Genomic DNA, 22,644 nt, shown 5'->3' with positions numbered 1-22,644 from the left:
TAAGAAGATGGAATGCGGCTTGGAACGCACTGGAATGGAGGTGGTAGCCTAGGTGAGTTAACCCTTAAGTACACAGCCCGCACCCTCATTCATTGCAGGACAATTTCACATTTTGAGAAATCATTCTTGACTCTAATTTTTGCTTTTTGTTCTCCTATGTTTTCTTACGCCTTCTTTACACTGACACGTTTCATAAAATATAGTTTATAGTAAGCTAATGTAAATGTGGTGCTAGAAGGACCAAAGGCACACCATAGTCAAAGTGTAGGCTATGAGCAAGGCACAGTAAGCCCGAAAGAGGAAGGTGTCTATGACATATGCAACACAGAGCCAGTCTTTGCTATTTTCATCGTATGGCTTATTTAGCTGTTTCCAGATGGAATCAAACTTTTCTAGAATGCTGTTCATCGCTTCCAGGTATTTTGTATGCATCCATAGCTGATCTGGCACATTGCGTTCATATGGCTTCTCACTGTTGTAGTTGGACAGTTTCTCTGTGCAAAGAAAAAGCAAATCGGGTCATAGGAAAACTGTGTAGTTGTTATGCAGAATTATGAGGACAGCAATCTGTAAGTGCATATATAATATCAACAAGTAAATGTATGCCTGTTTGGGCATGACAGGGTAGAGGTGGAATGGAGAACCAGACAAATCTTTTTATTTTAGTAAGGGTTAGATCATGTATTGGGTTGTTACTGCAGTGTAGGCTCCATTAGGGAAGTTTTTCTCATGTCTTCCTGTTTTAGCTATTGGGTCGTTGAGTACAGGACGAGATGTAAAACCTGTCTAATCATAGTACAGACAGCAAAAGGGTACTCAACTTGGGAGAGGGAAGCCTCTGGATCCTCCAAAGGCTTCCTCTGTCCTCCTCCACTGGTTCATTCCAGTGTTGTTCCCTCCATAAAACTGTTGACAAGGGCTTGTTGACGGCTCGGGCATGTGCAGTAGCATGGACCTGCTTGGGCTTCAGTGGAAGAAGCTAAGCTCGATTGGGTCCATGCTCCTGCACCTGCGTGAGCCATCTGCATCTGTGCAGAAGCACACATCCAAACGGCTATTCCACCAAAACCCACAGGTCCCTGTTCACAAACAGCTTGGTGGAGGAAGATAGGGAAAGCCTCTAGAGGATCCAGAGGCTTCCCCCTCACAAGGTAAGTATCTAATGTTTCTTTCCACAAATGTCACAGGTTTGCTTTAAAGAATATCCGAGTTAAGAATGTGTGGCCAAAAAGAGTATACTGTACACATATATCCAGTATGGTATCCACTTCAGGACTGCTTCCTCCGTTTACCCCCACAAGGCTCAGTTTTTTCACAATTCACTTACGCATGTGCAGTTGGCTCTTGGACGCTGCTCGGCCATGCTCATGGTGGCTTCCTGATCTTGGTGCACTCACAGCATTATCAGTACTGCTGATAGGCTGATAGTAAGATCGATGTAAGCTCACGTTCCATGATCATAAAGCCATTGGGAGCGTGGCTAGAGTGACGTCCAAGAGCCAACTGGGTATGCACAAGTGAAAGAATAGTCGGCCGACCACTTGTGGTTGGGGCATACTCCGGGACTGATTGTGGAATAATGGAGTCTTACATGCAAGGCTGTTTCTGGCCATTTTGGTGCCCTACTTCAATCTCGTGAACAGGAAGATCATAATCTGCATCAGTGCACCTCATCATCCTCAAAAACAGTGTATAGAGTTAGAAGAGGTTTAAAGCTAGAATACAACTATTCTTACCAATTTTGCTACTCTCTGCTTTGCTTGAGATTTCACTGTTGCTTCTGTAAGATTCACCAAGCCTGTCCTTTATAAGAAGTAGACCAGCCATTTTCTCCAGGACCGCTTTTTTCAGCCATTTGGGAACATCCGGGCAGAGAGTTTTCTTATGCAGTATTCCAACTATCAGTATGCTTTCTGAAAGACTTATCAATAGCAGCAGCATACATAATGAAAAGTAGATGCCTGCAACAATGCAACAAATTGTTTTAGGTTAAAAAGCATGAGTTACTTCAGTCAAATCTCACACATCTGCTTGTGTGAGTGGCCAAAGTGCCCAATGTTTGCAACAACACACGTTTATTCTTCACAATATAATGTATTTTAATGAACTTGCATTTATTTTATAGCAATGACTCACTCAGTTTTAGCAATTTCTGGTGACTTGCAGGTTATCTGAACACCTAGGGCCAGCCCAAACAGCTATAAAACTGGATTTTTTATTTGTGGGTTTAGTATTTTAGAAGCTATACCATGCCATCATGAGATGGTGATGGCAGGACTCCTTCGTTGGTGAACGGTTCCCAGTGAATGGTCACTGCTCGCCCGTTCGCGAGAAATGCTAAATATACAGGCTGATCGAGATTGCCCTATAGTTAGCCATTGATCCACTTTATGACCCCTCACCCTGAAGTTAGGTGAGACAGGAGTAGGACGGCCAATGCAACCTGATCATCATCTGAGCCACTCTCTCCCCTATGAAAGGCACAAACCTGTCAACCTGTTTTTACTTTGCTTTAGTTAGTTTAGGAAGAGGAGCTAGTAGTGCTAAAGATCAGGGGCGTAACTGGACTTAAAGGGAACCTTAACTGAGAGGGAATTGAATGTTTCCTTTTAAATAATTTCCTTTTTTAAGAATTTTATATTTGTGTCAATAAAGATTTTTGCTATTTTTGTACCACAAGATTTGCAAGACTTTGTGCTTTATGTCTATACCACAGTCCTTTCTACAAATGCAGTGAATCCTTTTAAATAATACCAGTTGCTTGTAAGTCCTGCTGATCTCTCTGGCTGCAGTAGTGGCTGAATCACACACCTGAAACAAGCATGCAGCTAATCCAGTCTGACTTCAGTCAAAGCACCTGATCTGCATGCTTGTTGAGGGGCTGTGGCTAAAAGTATTGGAGACACAGGATCAGCAGGAGAGTCAGGCAACTGGTATTAATTTAAAAGGAAAAATCCATATCCTTCTCAGTTTATGTTCCCTTTAATAGGCCCCCCTGCAAAATGTATAGCATGGGGCCTCCTTTGTCTCCAAACCCCACTGGATTGTGAGCCGGCGAATGGCAGCAGAGAGCATTCTGCTGTGAAGCAGGCTCTGGAAGCAGGAAAAAAATTACACAAGTTCCTGCACATGGTTTTTGTGAGTGAATGCACTTGCAGTTGGGGAGAAGGTGGAGGAGGGGCCCCCAAAGCGTCTGAGCCCCCCGATGGCAGGGGTCGCAGGGGCGATGGCTACGCCCATACTGCAGATAATACTGCAGATAGAGGGACAATGATAGATACGCTACATTGTGTATTGTACTGTGTAGTTGCTTCCTAAGTGCTCTGCTACTTGCAGTTCACTACATAAAAGTCCTTTTGAGGACTGATATTGACCCTTCTGTACTGATTTGCTGTTGTTGCTTTTTGTGGTGTGGTATGTTGCAGCAACACAATACCCATATTATTATTGATTTATAAAGCGCCAACATATTGTGTAGCGTTGGTTGTTATGTGTGGCTGCGTCACTATTATAGCTCACCATCACTGCGCAAAAGTAATTGATTGACATTTGTGACACAACACATGCTGCTATGTTATCAGTGATATCATTGTGTAAAAAAAAACAATTTAATGTGTGACAATACACCTTTGCTGCACTGGTCACTGCCTGCTCTATAATCAACGTGTAGTGTTAAGGTGCCCATACATCAATTGACTTTGGTGATTATTATTGAATATGTTGAAAATCGGTGCTGCCAAGTGCAGGCCTGACTGAGGATGCAAGCAATTTTGGGTCGAAATTGGTCGCGTTAGTCGATCGCGCCTGGTGCAAGAAGTTGGGCCGAAGTTGGTTGGTCTGGTGTGTGGCAGTTCGGAATGAGTGACAAAACCCCTGCCGCTAACCCCAATGTATAAATGTGCCCCCCCCCTGTGCATTTATAAATTACCTGTACTGTGTCAGCCTCCACATGGTGTCCGTCCGTCTCTCTAGGTTCTATATTCTGCGCCGCCCCCAGCATGTATGTGGCTGATAGAACACGCAGAGATCGATGTACACCATGCGGAGGCTGACACAGGACAGGTAATTTATAAATGCACACTGGGGGGCACATTTATACATTGGGGGGACACGGCGACGGGTCAGAAGTGCCGGGCCCAGCCGATTCCCTGAAGACTTCATGCTGAAATCGGACAGGAATTGGCCTGCAGTGTATGGCAGCTTCGACAAAGAGACAAATTTTGTCGCTTTGTCGAATCTTCCCATAATCTTTAGATGTATGGCTAACTTTACAGTGTCACATTAACATCCGTGTGACTGTACTGTGTTCGATCTCAGCTTGTCACCTGCAAAAAAAAAAGTCACAGAAAATGGTGACAATACCCTTTGCTGTGTGATCAACGTTTAGAATTACAGTGTCGCATGGTCTCATACACGGGCTGAAATTCAGATATTGATTTGACAGGTAATTTGCCCAATTGTTATGGTCTTTGTCTAATGCAGAGGCTGAAATTCAACTACGGTATTTATTCTGCAGGTTATTGCCAAATTTTTCTGCCGTCTGTCTCATACAGAGTCTGAAATTCAAATATTTATTTGCCAAGTAATTGCCAGGTATGCTCACCGGATGCTCTCACAAGTAATTACTCGTGATTCAACTGAAGTTTAATTGGTGCAGGTGTGCTGCAGGGATACAAGGGGTTATTCACCCATAATTCCGCCATAATTCCGCCATAATTCTGCCGTCCTTCAAGCCGGAAGGAGGAAGTGCGCCGGTGTGAGGCTTGCAACGTGACCCATAGGATGCATGCAAGCGCTTTGGAACGCAGGGCGGACTACGGAATTATGGGTAAATAACCCCTTGTATCCCCGCCGCACACCTGCGCCAATTCTAATTTGAATCACGAGTAATCACTCATGATTACTCGTGAGAGTACATGGCGAGCATCCCTGGTAATTGCCCAATTTTTGGGTCTCTGTCTCATACAGAAGCTGAAAGTAATTTATTTATTCAACAGGTTATTGACAAATGTTTCTGGCCGTTGTCTCATGCAGGAGCTGAAATTCAAATATTAATTCAGCAGGTAATTGCCCAGTTTTTCTGGCCTCTGTCTCATACAGATATTTTTGCTTTTTTATTGTTTATATGTATGTACCATGCTTAAAGAGAACCTGTACTGAGTAAAAAATATTTAAAATAAACACATGAGGCAACTTCAAATGAACATTGCATAGTTACCTTGCCATCAGTTCCTCTCAGAAGCTCACCATTTTTTTCTGACAATAATCCCTTCCAGTTCTGACAGATCTGAAATATATCAGTTGCTGTCAGTAAAATATCAGTTGCTGTCAGTTATAGCTGAGAGGAAAACTGATGTACCAGGTAATGTCCATGTTTCTCTATGGCTCAAGTGGGCGATGTTACAGTTTAACTGTGTGCTGACCAGGAAGCTGTTATGGGTAATGGCCATTTTCAAAATGGAGGATGGAAAATTCCCTTGATCACAGTGAACAAATAGGACAGGAGAAAGACACTGAGGAGTAGACTACATGGAAGGTAAGTATAACTTGTGTATGCTTATTTTGACTTTTAATTTTCAGTTCAGGTTTTCTTTAGCTATATGCAATGCTGTACTCTGCTTAATTGTACGCACAAGCTGTAATGTTGTCCTATGTATGCTTGTCCCATGTCTATGTATGTACCATGCTTAACCGTATGCTATTTCCTGTTTTTTTTCATCGACGACCCTGTATGCGCCAAAACCAATTCCGGGTACAATCCACCGTTGTACTTGGCGATAATAAATTCTGATTCTGATACACAGACTGAAATTCATGTATTTATTTGGCAGTTAATGACAAATCTTTCTGGCCTCCATCTTATACAGAGGCTGAAAGTCAAATCTTTGTTCCGCAGGTAATTGCCCAATTTTTCTGGGCTCCAGTGTGGCTGCAAGAGCAATGTTTTAGGCAGGTATTTGCCCAATATTTCAGACCTCACATACTATGGCTGCAATTTAAAATGTTTAGGCAGATTAATACAACACTTTTCATTTAGATTGAAATACGTTAAACACTTATTTTTAGCAGAACATTTTGCCCTTGATTCCTCTCCACCATGCCACTGTGCGGGCTCAGGAAAAGAGGTGAGTTTTTAGCCTTTTTTTTTTAAAGCTGTCCAGAGAAGGAGCCTCTCGTACTGATTGTGGAAGCAAGTTCCATAGAGTAGGGGCTGCATAGGAAAAGGCCAGAGCACCAAATGTTTATATTTGTATAAATTATTTGTACAGTGTATCCTGGGAATAACCAGATTCATCGTGTTGGCAGAGCGAAGGGTGCGTGGAGGGCATAAAGTTCCAATAGATCCGCTATGTATTTGGGTCCCATTTATAAAAGTATCAAAAAATGTCTTTTTATTAATCAAAAAAAATCTTAGAAAAATTTTACACACAAACATCAAAAATAAAAAGAGTTGCCAGATGGCCATCCTACTCCCCTTTGGCGCATCATGCACATACTCCACACACCCAGCCTCTATCTAACAAATAATATCACAGGCAGCTAAATATCCTGCATGCAGAAAACTGTCTGATTACTGGTCCATATGACCACAGTGATGTCACAACATGTATTTGGTACCATAGATGATAAAGATCTCAAGTGCAGAGTTCAGCAGATCAAATTGAAGCATGTATGCAGCAAAGCCATGCAAAAAAAAAAAAAAAGAAACAGTATTAGTTCAGTGCAAGCAGCGTCCACAGGTACTTTTAGTCCTTGCCAGCCCAAAATAAAGGAGGTTGCTGATTGAGTAGCAAAAATAATGCAATATGACTGTTCATAGTCAGCACACAAAGAAGCAGCGTATACTGTGATAAATATATCGGTCGGTGTGCTATGCAGCCGCATAGCTCTTACCCTCCAGAGACTCACGTACAAAGTTGTGGCTTATGCTTGATGTTGAGGAGATAGCTGCAACATTAGTGATGCCTGCATTTTGCGTGGTTCAAGCGCATGGAATCCAGCCAGATAATACCGTCCAGGACAGGTTTAGCAAGAAATTGTTCCAAAAACACGTTATCGTGCCAGAGAAAGTTGCATCCTGGAAACCGGTGGATCATGCATTGAGGGTTGAGCGGGTAGAGTGCAGTGGCCAGCGTTCCGCATTCAGCGGTAGAGAGGAGAGAGGGACGGATGGCAACCCTCGGATCATCACGCTAGGAGACCCGACATGTTTCACTGGCAAGCGGCCAGCTTTATCAAAGGAAGCGTGGTTGGTAGAATGATGAAAGATAGAAGTCTGGGGTTATGTACAGACAGAAGGGATACACTATGTGTATCCTGTCAAGGAGGGCATAACGCACACTGTGCACATAAAGAAGCATGTGTTCAGGGCCATTCAGGGCATCCCAATATTCTTGGGCGCCAGCAGGAATCCCCACCACTATCGAGTGAAGAGAGTATTGTTTATTTGGTTAATTTTGTGCGGAGATATCAGATTTTGCACTATATTTTATTATTTATCATTTTTATTTGTTCTTTTTTTAATGTTGCTGTATTAAAGGACATCTATCATAAAAAAAACTATAGAACTTAAAAAACATACATATAAGATGTACTATTCTTCCTGAGCAAGATGAACTAAAAATCATTTTTTTTTCCAGGGCCTATCACTTACAGTAGATAGTAAAAATCTGACCGATTTTGGACTGATCCACTTCCTCATGGGGGATACAATATTAACTTTATTCTTTACAAAACCACTGCCTGGAAAGGATATATATGAAGACGTCAGTCACCTACTCAATTGCACACTATTCTAGCAGATGGACGAATCAAATGCATTTCAATAAGTGCTTTTATAAATAACTGGCAATGCCCCATACATTGATGGACTTCTCCAAAACCCTCTAAATTTCAAGTTGTATGCATAGATTGTCTGCTTGCATGCTAGCATGCTGATACGAGTGGAACAATCCAAAAGAGAGAACCTTGACAAGGTGGGTTGGTTTAATTTTGAGTATACTGCAGCATTTTTGGGGAACTAAAATCCTTCATTATAATTGCCAGCTTTTATTGCTGTTTGTTGCAGCTTTGAGTGCAAGGGTTAATATTGATTTTTATTTGATTTTTCCACATCCCTTTGCACCTCTCTTTTTTATGGCCTGTGAAGAATGAGCCCAGCCCACTCTAGGGGTTATAGGAGTTATTGCGTATCATTAACCACTTCGCATCCAGACCTTGTTTTCCCCTTATTGACCAGAGCAGTTTTGACACTTTAGCGGTGTCCCTTTTTAATCAGCAATAACTTCATCTGTACTCATGCCACTTAAATTATCTATATATCGTTTTTTTCAGGATAAACTAGACTTTCATTGGGGGATATTTTGTCCCGAGAATTTTTTTTTCTGTGCATTTTAGCGGGAAAAAAGAGGGAAAACCGTTAAAATTGCATTATTTCTCAGGTTTTCTTCAATTCTAGTAAAAAATACAAAATGCTACAGTAGGTAAAAGACATGCCATCAGTATTAAGTCCCCCAAGGATAGATAGCCAGATGTGTGCCCAGTATCAGACCCCCCCAGTATAGCCAGATGTGCCCCCCAATATCAGCCTCCATTATAGCCAGATATGTCCCCGCATTTGCGACCCCCCACATATATATATACAGCTGCGTATCCCAATAAAGCCCCCCTCATTATAGCCAGATGTGTCCCCAGGATCAGTGCTCCCCATCATAGCCAGATGTTCCTCCAGGATTAGCGCCCCCGCCCCATTATTGCATATGTGCCCCCAGCATTAAGTTATGTCCCTCAGGACCATCAGATGTGCCCCCCATTATGAAATCCCCCACCCCATTACCCTGATGGGCCCCAACAATAATTTCAACCCCCCCCACTTCAGATTTGGAACCCCCACCCTCTTATGGGCAGCCAGATGTGCCCCCCCCCTTACTACTATGCCCCCCCGGCCAGATCATTTAAAAAAAGCCACTGCAAGATGAATATCTCACCTGAACTGGTTCCTGCGATTATCCTGCAGCTCCAGCCTCCATTCACCTCGCTTCAACTCAGCCCTGTGATACCGAACACCGGGTCCCAGCTTGATGACGTCATCAAGCCGGGACCCGGATATTCAGCGTCACAGGGCTGAGTGAAGAGAAGTGCATGGAGGCTGGAGCTGCAGGATGATCGCAGGAACCAGTTCAGGTAAGATATTCATCTTGCAGGGGCATTTTTTCAACATTCCGACCACGGAGGGGGAGAGATGAATGATCACGCTGTTTGCTACAGCGGTGATTATTCATCCGCGGGGGGGGGTCACTAATTGGCTACAAGGGAACATGTTCCCTTTTGCCAATTAGTAAGGCAGCTGACAGTGCCGGGGGGTTCACTCTGAAGCGCACCTGTTCCTGCACAAAAGCGCTGCAAGCAGGTCAGTATATCTACGTCGCTGTGGCTTGGAGGGTGCCACAGCTGACGTAGATATACTGTAGTGGTGGGGAAAGTGGTTAAAGATGCTGAAATAAAAAGCAATATCCTTTTCACCCTTTCACATTCCACGGTTTTTACAACTTAAAGTTCCTGACATTTTTGACACTTTAGCTGTGTCGTTTTGATACAGCAGTAACTTTTTAATTATCTATGCCATCTTAGTGATATATATCTTGTTTTTTTTTCAGTACAATCTGGGCTTTCTTTGAGTAATATTTTTCTCCCAAAACTATTTGTTTTATAGTCCATTTATGGGGAAAAATTAGGCGTAAATGTCGAAAACATTTTTTTTTCTTTTTTCACCCTTCCTAATCTTCACATCACACATCCCACAGTTATAAAACATTTACAAATAAATGGTTTAGCCCTTCCCGATTAAAATGATACCCCATATGCAACATTTTACTTCTAGCTGAGCATGTGGCGGACCGTTATCCCTAGTCTGCTCGTCTGTGGCGATCGAATGTGTTCGCTAGGGGCAGGGGGCATAGAGCTGTACAGATGCATCACGAGGCAATGGAAGAGCGTTACATCTGTAGAGCATTGGGGCCTGAAACTTTCGCTCTAGCGATTGCATCTGATCGCTACTGGCGGCAGTCATTAAACATTTATAAATAGGCATAGGTATTGCAGGGTTTAATAATGGGTTAATAGGCTAAGTTTGGGTTAAAAATGAATGGGGAATTAAAAAAAATACATTTTATTTTTTGGGCCCATGTCACTTTAATTTTCTTTTTCTAACTTTATTGAATGATTGTTGTTATTTATTCACAGGACCATTCACATGCCCGGGGGCGGGGGCGCGCATGTGCACGTGTTGCTGCAGATGGTGGGATTTTATGCAGGACGTTGATTCTACGCCCTGAATACACAGGGGGACTAATTAGGACATATAAGCTATGTCCTGAAACCTTAAAGCGGAATATAACCCTGCATTTCAACTTTGCTCTAAAACATTATTTACAGTATATTATATGCAACCAGCATTTTTTTTTACTAGACCAGCATTGGAAGGGTTACACAGGGCTTTAAAGTTCCTGGAGATTTCTGAAGACGCATCCGAAGCTGACATAGATACATTTTGTTTACATAAATGTATCTAAGTGTTGAATGTGACTCACTGTCTCTGACTGAGAAGGAGCTGGAGGACAGCCAAAGAGTGTGTAACATTTCTCAATAGATACATTTAACTAAATAGAATGTAACAATCTGAACTTCTGCATATCTCTCCACGGAACTTTAAACCTCTGTGTTTAACCCTTCCAATGCTGGTCTAGTAAAAAAGAAATGCTTTTTGCATATAATATGCTGTAAATAATGTTTTAGAGCAAAGTTGAAATGCAGGGTTATATTCCGCTTTAAGCAGTTAATAATGTCATTCTAAAAAGTGGAATTCCTGTGTGATCAGCACCCATGCAAAAAAGTGAAAGTGGGGTGCCCACGACCAACCATCCTTCAGTACCTCTCGGCTGGCAATGTAGCAGTCCACAGGTAAGGTCGGCACCTCCACAAAAAAAGCTCTTTTACAGATAAAACATAGCTCTTTATTTGATCTTAATTAAAAAGGATCCATAGAAAAATAATTAAAAAGATGTCAAAAAGTGCAGGGCTGCTACCAGCGACTGCCCGTTGTTTCAGACCTTCTGGTCTTTCCTCAGGCTGGAAAGCCCCACACTGAAGACACCACACCACAAATACACCCTGTAGGAGACCTTAAAGGGAACCTTAACTGAGTCAAATTATTTAAAATAAGCACATGATGTACCTGCGGATGAATATTACTGACTTGCCTCGCTATCAGATCCTCTCAGAAGCTCACAATTTTCTTCTAACAATGATTCCTTCAAGTTCTGACAACATTTTGTCAGAACTGAAATATATCAGTTGCTGTCAGTTATATAGCAGTGGCTGTCCTGTCAGTTATAACTGAAAAGACTACTGATGATCAAGGCAATATCCATGTTTCCCCATGGCTCAAGTGGGCGATATTACAGTTTAACAGCCTGCTGACCCGGAAGCCGTTACAAGGTCATTGCCATTTTCAAATTGGAGGACTGAGAATTCCATCAGCCACAGTGGACAAACAGGACCCAGAAGAGGAGAAAGAGACCGATGAGTAGACGGTGAGGGAGGTCAGTATGACGTGAGTATGCTTATTTTGACTTTCCATTTTCAGTTCAGGTTTTCTTTAAAGAAAGGCATATACCCCAAGCAACAAAAAAACAGAAAATATATAATTATGTAAAATATCAAAACTTTTTATTAAAAGGAGAAAAACATACACAGATACATGTATAAAAGGGGCCAAAGGCAATCGGACCACACCACCGATTTAATCACACCTACACTCCCTCACTCATACTCAACCATTAAAAGTACTATGGAGGAGAGTTCCTGGATGTATCAGGATATCCGTGCCAGATAAACTTGACAGTTAAGAGAGACAGTTCCAACACGTCAAAAAGGCAGTTGATGATGCATAAATCACGTTTCCGGAGAGGTAAGCAGCAAGCAGTTAGCAACAAGCCTATAAGCACAGCAGGGCAGAAGATCCTGTTAGTGAGTAAATGTGAATTCAGGGTCCATCGATAGTTAGCAAGGAGCGACAGACACTGCATACAGCATAGTAAGAGTCCTATGCAAAATAGGCAAAATGTACATCAAAAGTAGCCAAAATGTGGGCACATACAGTACCAAAGTCCTGGTGTCTTGTCTGCTCCGTTGAGTATAACAGTGGATCACACAGGATTAATCGTAACACCATCCATATAAAGATGTCCTCCAGCAAATTTGGGCTCGTTGTAGCACATTTGTTGAGCGTGGAGATACCTAGAAGCACAGCCAGGGAGAGGGATTAGATGGAACAGTCCCAAAGCGAGGCGTGCAGCTGCAGTGGTTGGCGGGTGTCGGAGGCCATTAGACGCCATACCACGCTGCCCTAGACATGTTTCGCTGGACTTTCGGCTTTTTCAGAAGGGGCGTGGCAATCAAACAGACAATCATCATCCATACAGTCTTAAATCCAATAGCCCGCCAATCAGCGCGCGCGGCGCTCGCCCACCATGGGCCAACCCACAGAGGGAGGGAGAGAGGCTGAAAGAGGCACTAGATGAGCGGGGGAGGGAGGGAGGTTGGGCGCAGCAAACACAGACAGGCGCGGACACAGTACACATTTACCAGCCATGGAACAGCCGGCCGCTCCCTCATCCCTGCTAACCACACCCCCCAGTGGCGGTGCCAGGGGGTGCTTTGGGGTACTGAAGCACCCCCTAAAATTCTTCAAGCACCCCTAAAGCACCCCCCAGCGTGACCTGACTTTTGGCATCTAATAGATGCCGAATCAGTTCACCGGCAGCATCAGCCCGCAGCTCCGGCAGCGGCAGAGCAGGGCTACAGTAAAATGGCGTCCGAAGCCCTGCTCTGGAGACTTTGAGTCTGCAGGGCAGGGCTTCGGGTGCCATTTTCCCGTAGCCCTGCTTTTAGCGTGGGAGTTTCAGTTGCTGGCTGCAGAGGATTGCGGGAGCTTCAGCGGTTGAGTAAATGTTTTTTTTTTATTAATTAACAGGTGTATTTTCTGATCAAGTCTGCCACATATGATTGAAGTGTTTTCTGATCAAGTCTGCCACACATGATTGAAGTGTTTTCTGATCAAGTCTGCCACACATGATTGAAGTGTTTTCTGATCAAGTCTGCCACACATGAATGAAGTGTTTTCTGTTCAAGTCTGCCACATATGTTTGAAGTGTTTTCTGATCAAGTCTGCCACACATGATTGAAGTGTTTTCTGATCAAGTCTGCCACACATGATTGAAGTATTTTCTGATCAAGTCTGCCACACATGATTGAAGTGTTTTCTGTTCAAGTCTGCCACATATGATTGAAGTGTTTTCTGATCAAGTCTGCCACACATAATTGAAGTGTTTTCTGATCAAATCTGCCACATATGATTGAAGTATTTTCTGATCAAGTTTGCCACATATGATTGAAGTGTTTCCTGGTTAAATCTGCCACATGATTGAAGTGTTTTCTGGTTAAATCTGCCACATGATTGAAGTGTCTTCTGGTTAAATCTGCCACATGATTGAAGTGTTTTCTGATCAAGTCTGCCGACGTGATTGAACGTATTGTCTGGTCAAATCTGCTGACGTGATTGAATGTATTTTCTAGTTCAATCTGTCAACATGATTGAACATATTTTCTGGTCAAATCTGCCGACATGGTTGAACGTATTGTCTGGTCAAATCTGCCTAAGTGCTTGAACGTATTTTCTGGTCAAATCTGCTGACGTGATTGAACGTATTTTCTGGTCAAATCTGCCGACGTGAATGAACATATTTTCTGGTCAAATCTGCTGACGTGATGGAATGTATTTTCTGGTCAAATCTGCCACATGGTTGAACGTATTTTCTGGTCAAATCTACCACATGGTTGAACGTATTTTCTGGGCAAATCTGCCGACATGATTGTAGTATTTTCTGGGCAAATCTGCTCACATTACGTGTATTTTCTTGAGAAAATCTGCACAATTATGTGAATTTTCTGGGGAAAGGGTCACCAAAACTTGGGCCCACTGTCTTTGCATTGCACTTTTAAAGGGAACTCGAGGTGAGAATAATATTGAGGCTGCCATATTTATCTTCTTTTAAGCAATACCAGTTGCCTGGCTGCCGTGCTGGTCCTCTGCCTCTAATCCTTTCAACCATAGACCCTGAACAAGCATGCAGCAGGTCAGGGATTTCTGACAATATTGTCAGAACTGACAAGATTAGCTGCATGCTTGTTTCTGGTGTAATTCAGTTCACTACTTCAACCAAATAGATCAGCAGGGCTGCCAGGCAGCTAGTATTGTTTAAAAGGAAATAAATATGGCAGCCTCCATATCACTCTCACCTTGAGTTCACTTTAAATTACAGTTAGCTCCGCCCTCATATGGTCATGACCATGCCCATTTTTTGCCACGGCGTGCTTGGCGCATTGTGGGTCATCAGCTACCCCAGAAGTTGGTCCAGCACCTGCATAGAACCCCCCAAAAAATCCTGGAGCCACCACTGCACCCCCGCAAAGGAGGGGGAGATGAGCATGGGAGGAGAGGGACACATATGGTGGTGGCAGCATCATGCTTGTCTTCAGCAGGGACAGGGAAGCTGGTCAGAGTTGATGGGAAGATGAATGGGGCCAAATACAGGGCAATCTTGGAAGAAAACCTCTTGTAGTCTGCAAAAGACTTGAGACTGGGGAAGAGGCAACAATGGAATGGTTTAAAACAAAACATATCCATGTGTTAGAATGGACCAGTCAGAGTCCAGATCTAAGTCCAATCGAGAATGTGTGGCAAAATCTGAAAACTGCTGTTCACAAATGCTGTCCATCTAATCTGACTGAGCTGGAGCTGTTTTGCAAAGAAGAATGGGCAAGGATTTCAGTCTCTAGGTGTGCAAAGCTGGTAAAGACATACCCTAAAAGACTGGCAGCTGTAATTGCAGCAAAAGGTGGTTCTACAAAGTATTGACTCAGGGGGGCTGAATAATTATGCACACCCCACTTTGCAGTGATTTTTTTTTTTTAATGTTTGGAATCATGTATGATTTTCGTTCCACTTATCATGTGTACACCACTTTGTATTGGTCTTTCACGTGGAATTCCAATAAAATTGATTCATGTTTGTGGCAGTAATATGACAAAATGTGGAAAACTTCCATACTTTTGCAAACCACTGTAAATGGTAGAAAAAAAGGATTATACTCTCAATCCATATCATCCTGTTCAGGATAACATAAAAAATCCTCATCATCAATCTGAATGAAGCACTGGGTAACTGAACAGGGATGCCGCATCGGGAACAAACACACAGCAGCGCACAGGAAAAGAGGGGTATGTAAGTGAAAAGCATTAAACCATAAACCCATTGATCGCAAAACAATTGATCGCTAGATAGGGAGAGAGGAGGAATAACTAACATTTTCATTCAATCCAGGTGGATCAGTGGCCCTTAGCATCTGGATTCCTTCTGGAGCAACAGGCGATCACAGTTACCTTCCCGGATCTTGCGATGGATACGATTGAGGCCAATGAAATGAAGCCTGTAGGGCTACTACCATGTGCCATCTTAAAATGTCTGGCAACTGGCGTAGGGACCGTGGGAACATTATTACTCGTAATGCTGGTGATGTGTCCCAACATGCGAGATCTTAAATCGCGTTTAGTCTTACCAACATAAAATGCCTCGCAGGGACATGTCAGAAGATACACCACCAGTATCATTCCACAATAAAACAAAATGTCCCAAAAAAAATAAAATTATGTGTGTTGCAGTTTGCATTCAGTTTGGAGGTGATGGGGGTGAAGTCCCTGGAGGTGAGAGAGCCAGGGCTCGCCCACATTTCCCTCTAGGTATCGCATGGTGGTTTGGGGGCCCCAGCAAGTGAGAGAGGCTGGGGCCCCCGACATTCGTGCGAACCAGTGTTTGTGATTTTAAATTTCTGTTTTGCAGCTTCCAGGATGTGGTTGACAGGTGAGTGGTTAGGGAGGGGACTGTGTGGGAGATGCCTACACGCGGCGGTCACTGTAAAAGATGCAATCAACGATTACGTCCAACCAAGCCTCCCACCTGAATGCTAATTTATGCAAATCCTGCTAGATCGGTATGGCAGGCAAAGGGTGTATGACCGTGCACCTGATTGGCTGACTGGTGCCTGCTGGCCAGATAGAGGTATTGCCTGAACTGGTAGTGAGCAAAAAATGATGTGTGTTGCAAAATGTCCCAGGTCCCAGAACCTGCCATTCGGAAGTCTAAAAGACAAAGACAAACACTTATATAGCGCTTTTCTCCTGGCGGACTCAAAGCGCCAGAGCTGCAGCCACTGGAACGCGCTCTATAGGCAGTAGTAGTGTTAGGGAGTCTAACCGTTTTACCAACCGAGCTATATTGGCACATGGAGAAGCCCCCACATGTGTAGGTCCCCTTCACTTTACAGTATTCATTAGCATTATCCACCCCGCCGAAATGGCTACCAACCAACTTGTTGCGTAACGATGGCGCATGGCGAAAAACGATCTGTGGTCGATCAGGGACCAAATCTGCCAACTTAGGGTCATTGGTCAAAATATGCCAGTGGCGTTGCAAAATATCCTGGATCTGTGTATGTTGTACACAAAATTGGGTACAAAATCTAGGTACCTCTGATTAGTGTTGGGCGAACAGTGTTCGCCACTGTTCGGGTTCTGCAGAACATCACCCTGTTCGGGTGATGTTCGAGTTCGGCCGAACACCTGACGGTGCTCGGCCAAACCGTTCGGCCGCATGGCCGAACTAAGAGCGCATGGCCGAACGTTCCCCGAACGTTCGGCTAGCGCTGTGATTGGCCGAACGGGTCACGTGGTTCGGGCCCGAACGCGCTCTGATTGGCCGAACGGTCACGTGGTTCGGGTAAATAAATACCCAAACCACGTCATATCTCCGCCATTTGTCTGTGGGTTTAGCTTTGGGTAGGCAGGCAGGGTAGTTCGCTCTCCAGCCACGCTAGCCAGGGTCCCCCCCAGTCATTGTGTGTCGCTGCTGGGAACAGTAGTACACCGCTCGCTCAGCCACACTATATATAGCATTGTTTACTGCCACTGTGTACCTCGCTCAGCCACGCTATATATATAGCATTGTGTTTTCTGACACTCTGTGTACACGGCTTAGCCTGACTAATATAGCATTGTGTGTACTGCCACTGTGCACCTCGCTCAGCCACGCTATATATAGCATTGTGTGTACTGCCACTGTGCACCTCGCTCAGCCACGCTATATATAGCATTGTGTGTACTGCCACTGTGCACCTCGCTCAGCCACGCTATATATATAGCATTGTGTTTTCTGACACTCTGTGTACACGGCTTAGCCTGACTAATATAGCATTGTGTGTACTGCCACTGTGCACCTCGCTCAGCCACGCTATATATAGCATTGTGTGTACTGCCACTGTGCACCTCGCTCAGCCACGCTATATATAGCATTGTGTGTACTGCCACTGTGCACCTCGCTCAGCCACGCTATATATATAGCATTGTGTTTTCTGACACTCTGTGTACACGGCTTAGCCTGACTAATATAGCATTGTGTGTACTGCCACTGTGCACCTCGCTCAGCCACGCTATATATAGCATTGTGTTTTCTGACACTCTGTGTACACGGCTTAGCCTGACTAATATAGCATTGTGTGTACTGCCACTGTGCACCTCGCTCAGCCACGCTATATATAGCATTGTGTGTACTGCCACTGTGCACCTCGCTCAGCCACGCTATATATAGCATTGTGTGTACTGCCACTGTGCACCTCGCTCAGCCACGCTATATATAGCATTGTGTGTACTGCCACTGTGCACCTCGCTCAGCCACGCTATATATAGCATTGTGTGTACTGCCACTGTGCACCTCGCTCAGCCACGCTATATATATAGCATTGTGTTTTCTGACACTCTGTGTACACGGCTTAGCCTGACTAATATAGCATTGTGTGTACTGCCACTGTGCACCTCGCTCAGCCACGCTATATATAGCATTGTGTGTACTGCCACTGTGCACCTCGCTCAGCCACGCTATATATAGCATTGTGTGTACTGCCACTGTGCACCTCGCTCAGCCACGCTATATATAGCATTGTGTTTTCTGACACTCTGTGTACACGGCTTAGCCTGACTAATATAGCATTGTGTGTACTGCCACTGTGCACCTCGCTCAGCCACGCTATATATAGCATTGTGTTTTCTGACACTCTGTGTACACGGCTTAGCCTGGCTCTATAGCATTGTGTGTACTGCCACTGTGCACCTCGCTCAGCCACGCTATATATAGCATTGTGTTTACTGCCACTCTGTGTACACCGCTCAGCCAGACTATATACCGTTGTTTACTGACACTCTGTGTACACCGCTCAGCCAGACTATATACCATTGTTTACTGACACTCTGTGTACACGGCTCAGCCTGACTATAAAGCATTGTGTGTACTGCCACTGTGCACCTCGCTCAGCCACGCTATATATAGCATTGTGTTTTCTGACACTCTGTGTACACGGCTTAGCCTGACTATATAGCATTGTGTGTACTGCCACTGTGCACCTCGCTCAGCCACGCTATATATAGCATTGTGTTTACTGCCACTCTGTGTACACCGCTCAGCCAGACTATATACCGTTGTTTACTGACACTCTGTGTACACCGCTCAGCCAGACTATATACCATTGTTTACTGACACTCTGTGTACACGGCTCAGCCTGACTATAAAGCATTGTGTGTACTGCCACTGTGCACCTCGCTCAGCCACGCTATATATAGCATTGTGTTTTCTGACACTCTGTGTACACGGCTTAGCGTGGCTATATAGCATTGTGTGTACTGCCACTGTGCACCTCGCTCAGCCACGCTATATATAGCATTGTGTTTACTGCCACTCTGTGTACACCGCTCAGCCAGACTATATACCGTTGTTTACTGACACTCTGTGTACACCGCTCAGCCAGACTATATACCATTGTTTACTGACACTCTGTGTACACGGCTCAGCCTGACTATAAAGCATTGTGTGTACTGCCACTGTGCACCTCGCTCAGCCACGCTATATATAGCATTGTGTTTTCTGACACTCTGTGTACACGGCTTAGCCTGACTAATATAGCATTGTGTGTACTGCCACTGTGCACCTCGCTCAGCCACGCTATATATAGCATTGTGTTTTCTGACACTCTGTGTACACGGCTTAGCCAGACTATATAGCATTGTGTGTACTGCCACTCTGTGTACACCGCTCAGCCAGACTATATAGCATTGTGTTTACTTCCACTCTGTGTCTGCTGGGCCTGGGAACAGTAGTACACCGCTCACCCGCCACTGTATAGCATTGTGCTCTGTGTCGCTGCTGGGAATAGTGGTACTGTATAGCATTTCTGTACTGCCACTGTACTGCTGCCAGTCAGCGTGTACTGTAAGGATAAGTGAAATGAGGAAGAAATCCGGTGAAAGAGGAAGGGGCAAGGGAAGAGGTGTTTCCCCTGACGGTTCACGTACAGGCCACAGGGGAGCACCCAAGAAAACCCACTCAATACCGCCCATGTTGTCCAGGACAACAACCCTCACAAATCCAAAAGAACAGGACCAGATAATTACTTGGATGACCTCTCAAGCATCCAGCAGTGGGTTAAGCAGCACCAGCACATCACGCACGAGGTCCGAGTCCTCAGCCAGTTACAAGGAGCCAGTGGGCACAAAGCTGACACAACCGGCAGCGACACCACGCACACAACTGCCAGATAACCAGTCCTATGAATTACCTCAGGACACAATGGGGTATTCGCAGGAGCTATTCCCAGCCCAACAAACTTCCACCTATGAAAGGTCAATGGAGGAACAGCCAGAAATGTTGTGCCCGGATTCACAACCATTAACTGTGGGAAATGCACCGCGCACTGAAATACAAGGCGAGTCCGAGGAGGACTCGGAAACCCAAATCCCAGAGCAAGTTGGGCAGGAGGGGTTGCAATTGCAGGAGGTCGGCCGACAAGATCTGGAAGACGACGTTGGAGTGAGCTGCGCAGAGGTTGTTCTGGGGAGCTCTACTCCACGGCGGCGGCCCCCCACAATGACATATGACGAGTTTGAGGAGATGGAAGAGGAGGGTATGGACAATGTGGACAGAGACCCAGATTTTATTTGTGAACGAGAACATCGCCGTCGTAGCAGCAGCACAGATGAGTCTGTTGAAGAACCCACTGCTGCACGAGTTCGCCTTGTGCCACAAGGTAGGCGGCACGCAATTTCAGGCACCACAAGCGTGGAAGTTAGAGTGAGAGGCAAAAGAGGAGGAAACAGAAATCGCCAGCAAGGAGGCAGGTGCTCCAAAGTCTGGGCTTTCTTTGAAGACTGCACTGAGGATGTTACCATGGCGATTTGCAAGGTGTGCAAGACTCGCCTGAGCAGGGGGAAAAGTATTAACAACCTCTCCACCACCAGCATGAGCCGCCACATGCTATCCAAACATCCCACTCTGTGGGCAAACGCGGCAGGACAGGGTACCAGCAACACTGCCTCCCTTGGGTTCACCAGACTCACCACCAGACCCGCCTCAGCAGCAGCAGTAGCCCAGCCATTGCGTGGTTCACAACATTCACAAACATCAGACGACGCTGACACTGTCACTTTCCGGAGTAGTGCTCTTGAGGTCTCCCAGTGTTCATCAAACACAACAACCAACAGCCCTTCCGTGTGCAGCGCTACGGTTCAGTTGTCTGTGTCGGAGATGTTTGAGCGCAAGAGGAAATTGCCAGCAAATGACCCCCGGGCCGTGGCAGTAACAGCCAGCATAGCCAAGCTTCTGGCCTGCCGAAATGCTGCCATATCGAGTGGTGGAGACAAACAGCTTCAAGGGCATGATGTCAGTGGCCATCCCACGTTACGTGGTTCCCAGCCGCTACCACTTTGCGCGCTCTGCAGTGCCTGAGTTGCATGAGCACGTGGTCAGCAAAATAACCCGAAGCTTGAAGAATGCCGTTGCCTGCAAGGTTCACCTCACCACTGACACTTGGACGAGTGCGTTCGGCCAGGGTCGATACATCTCCCTTACCGCGCACTGGGTGAACCTTGTGGAGCCTGGCAGCGATTCCTCACCTGCTACGGCGCGGGTGTTGCCCACGCCGCAAACAGCTGCACCGCCGTCCCTCCCACTGGATAACAACAGCAGCACCTACCTCTCTGACTCCTTCTCCTCCAACGCATCTCAAAGCTGTACCTCATCCGGAAACGCTAACCCAGCAGCAGTAGGATCGTGGAAGCAGTGCAGCACAGCTGTTGGCATGCGTCAGCAAGCGTTGCTGAAGCTGATCTGCCTTGGGGATAAGCAGCACACAGGGGAGGAAATTTGGAAGGTAATAAAGGAACAGACGGATTTGTGGCTGGCACCGCTGGACTTGAAACCGGGCATGGTTGTGTGTGATAATGGGAGTAATCTCATTCGCGCTTTAAGGTTGGCTAAGCTGACACACATCCCTTGCCTGGCGCACGTGATGAACCTAGTAGTTCAGCGGTTCCTGAGGACATACCCAGGCGTGGCCGATCTTCTGTTGAAGGTGCGTCGAGTGGCCAAACATTGTAGAAATTCCAGTACTGCTTCGGGGGCACTCGCCAAGATGCAGGAGCGCTTCAATCTCCCCCACCATCGCTTGCTGTGTGATGTCCCTACGCGCTGGAATTCTACGCTGCACATGCTAGCACGCTTTTGTGAGCAGAAGAGTGCAGTGGTCCAGTACATGACGGCGCAGTACCGAGGCGCATCCGGACAGCTGCCAAGCTTCTGTGGATCCGATTGGGCCAACATGTTGGACCTCTGCCAAGTCCTCCAAAATTTTGAGCAATCCACGTTGCTTGTGAGCAGTGACAACTCTTCAGTCAGCATTACCATACCACTGCTGTGTTTACTGAAGAGGTCAATGTTGAAAATCAAGGAAACAGCTGTCATGATGCAACTGGGGGAATCTGAAGGAGAAAACGATCAGCGTGATGGTACCAACATCAGGCCATCCGCCTCAGGGAACGCTGGCCCCAGCAGCTATGACGAAGAAGAGGAGGAGGAACAGCTGGAGTTGGAGCAGGAATTTCATGCCACCACTGACGAGGGCCAGAGCGGTGCACGTTGGACTTCCACAATTCAACGCGAATGGTCAGCAGAAGCAGACCAGGAGGAAGGTGACGACTATGATGCATCACAACAACTATCACAACGCTCACAAGAGGATGATGAGGATTCTGGTAGGACTCTGGCACACATGGCTCAATTCATGCTAGACTGCATTGAACGTGACCCACGCATTGTGCGCATTCTGGACAACACCAATTACTGGGTTTATACCCTTCTGGATCCACGGTACAAACACAATGTTCCAAAACTGCTTGAAGAAAGAGTCAGACAGGTCAAAATGGAAGAATACCAGCAGGCCCTTGTGGAGACTTTAGAGAGGAGATTGACATCCTCCCCCTCCTCTAGCCAGTTGTACGCAGACAGACTGACTTCCGCAAACCCAGGACGACCAGGAGGGCAGCAAACAACGCAAGCCGCAACTAGTGCCCAAAAGGGAATGGTATCGGCAGTGTCCTTGGAGTGGGAAAATTTTCTGACACCCATGCAGCAGCAGCCCACTGAACAGC

The 22,644-nt window shown here is 45.5% G+C and overlaps 1 protein-coding gene across 1 annotated transcript in view; it reads right to left on the bottom strand.

The window, feature by feature from the left end:
* Positions 1-231: 231 nt before the first annotated feature.
* LOC137522156 (5-hydroxytryptamine receptor 3A-like) overlaps positions 232-22,644 on the bottom strand; it is a 70,093-nt gene continuing 47,680 nt past the window's right edge. Inside the window, exons 8-9 of the mRNA XM_068242188.1 lie at positions 1,737-1,961; positions 232-494 (exon numbers count right to left, since the gene is read on the bottom strand). Of these exons, the coding sequence (XP_068098289.1) occupies positions 232-494; positions 1,737-1,961 (488 nt within the window). The remainder of the gene's footprint in view (positions 495-1,736; positions 1,962-22,644) is intronic.

This window comes from Hyperolius riggenbachi, chromosome 6 (assembly GCF_040937935.1).
Source record: "Hyperolius riggenbachi isolate aHypRig1 chromosome 6, aHypRig1.pri, whole genome shotgun sequence".
In the NCBI taxonomy this organism is placed as follows: domain Eukaryota; kingdom Metazoa; phylum Chordata; class Amphibia; order Anura; family Hyperoliidae; genus Hyperolius; species Hyperolius riggenbachi.
The sequence above is the reverse complement of the archived record's forward strand: the minus strand, read 5'-3'. Positions and strand labels throughout refer to the sequence as shown.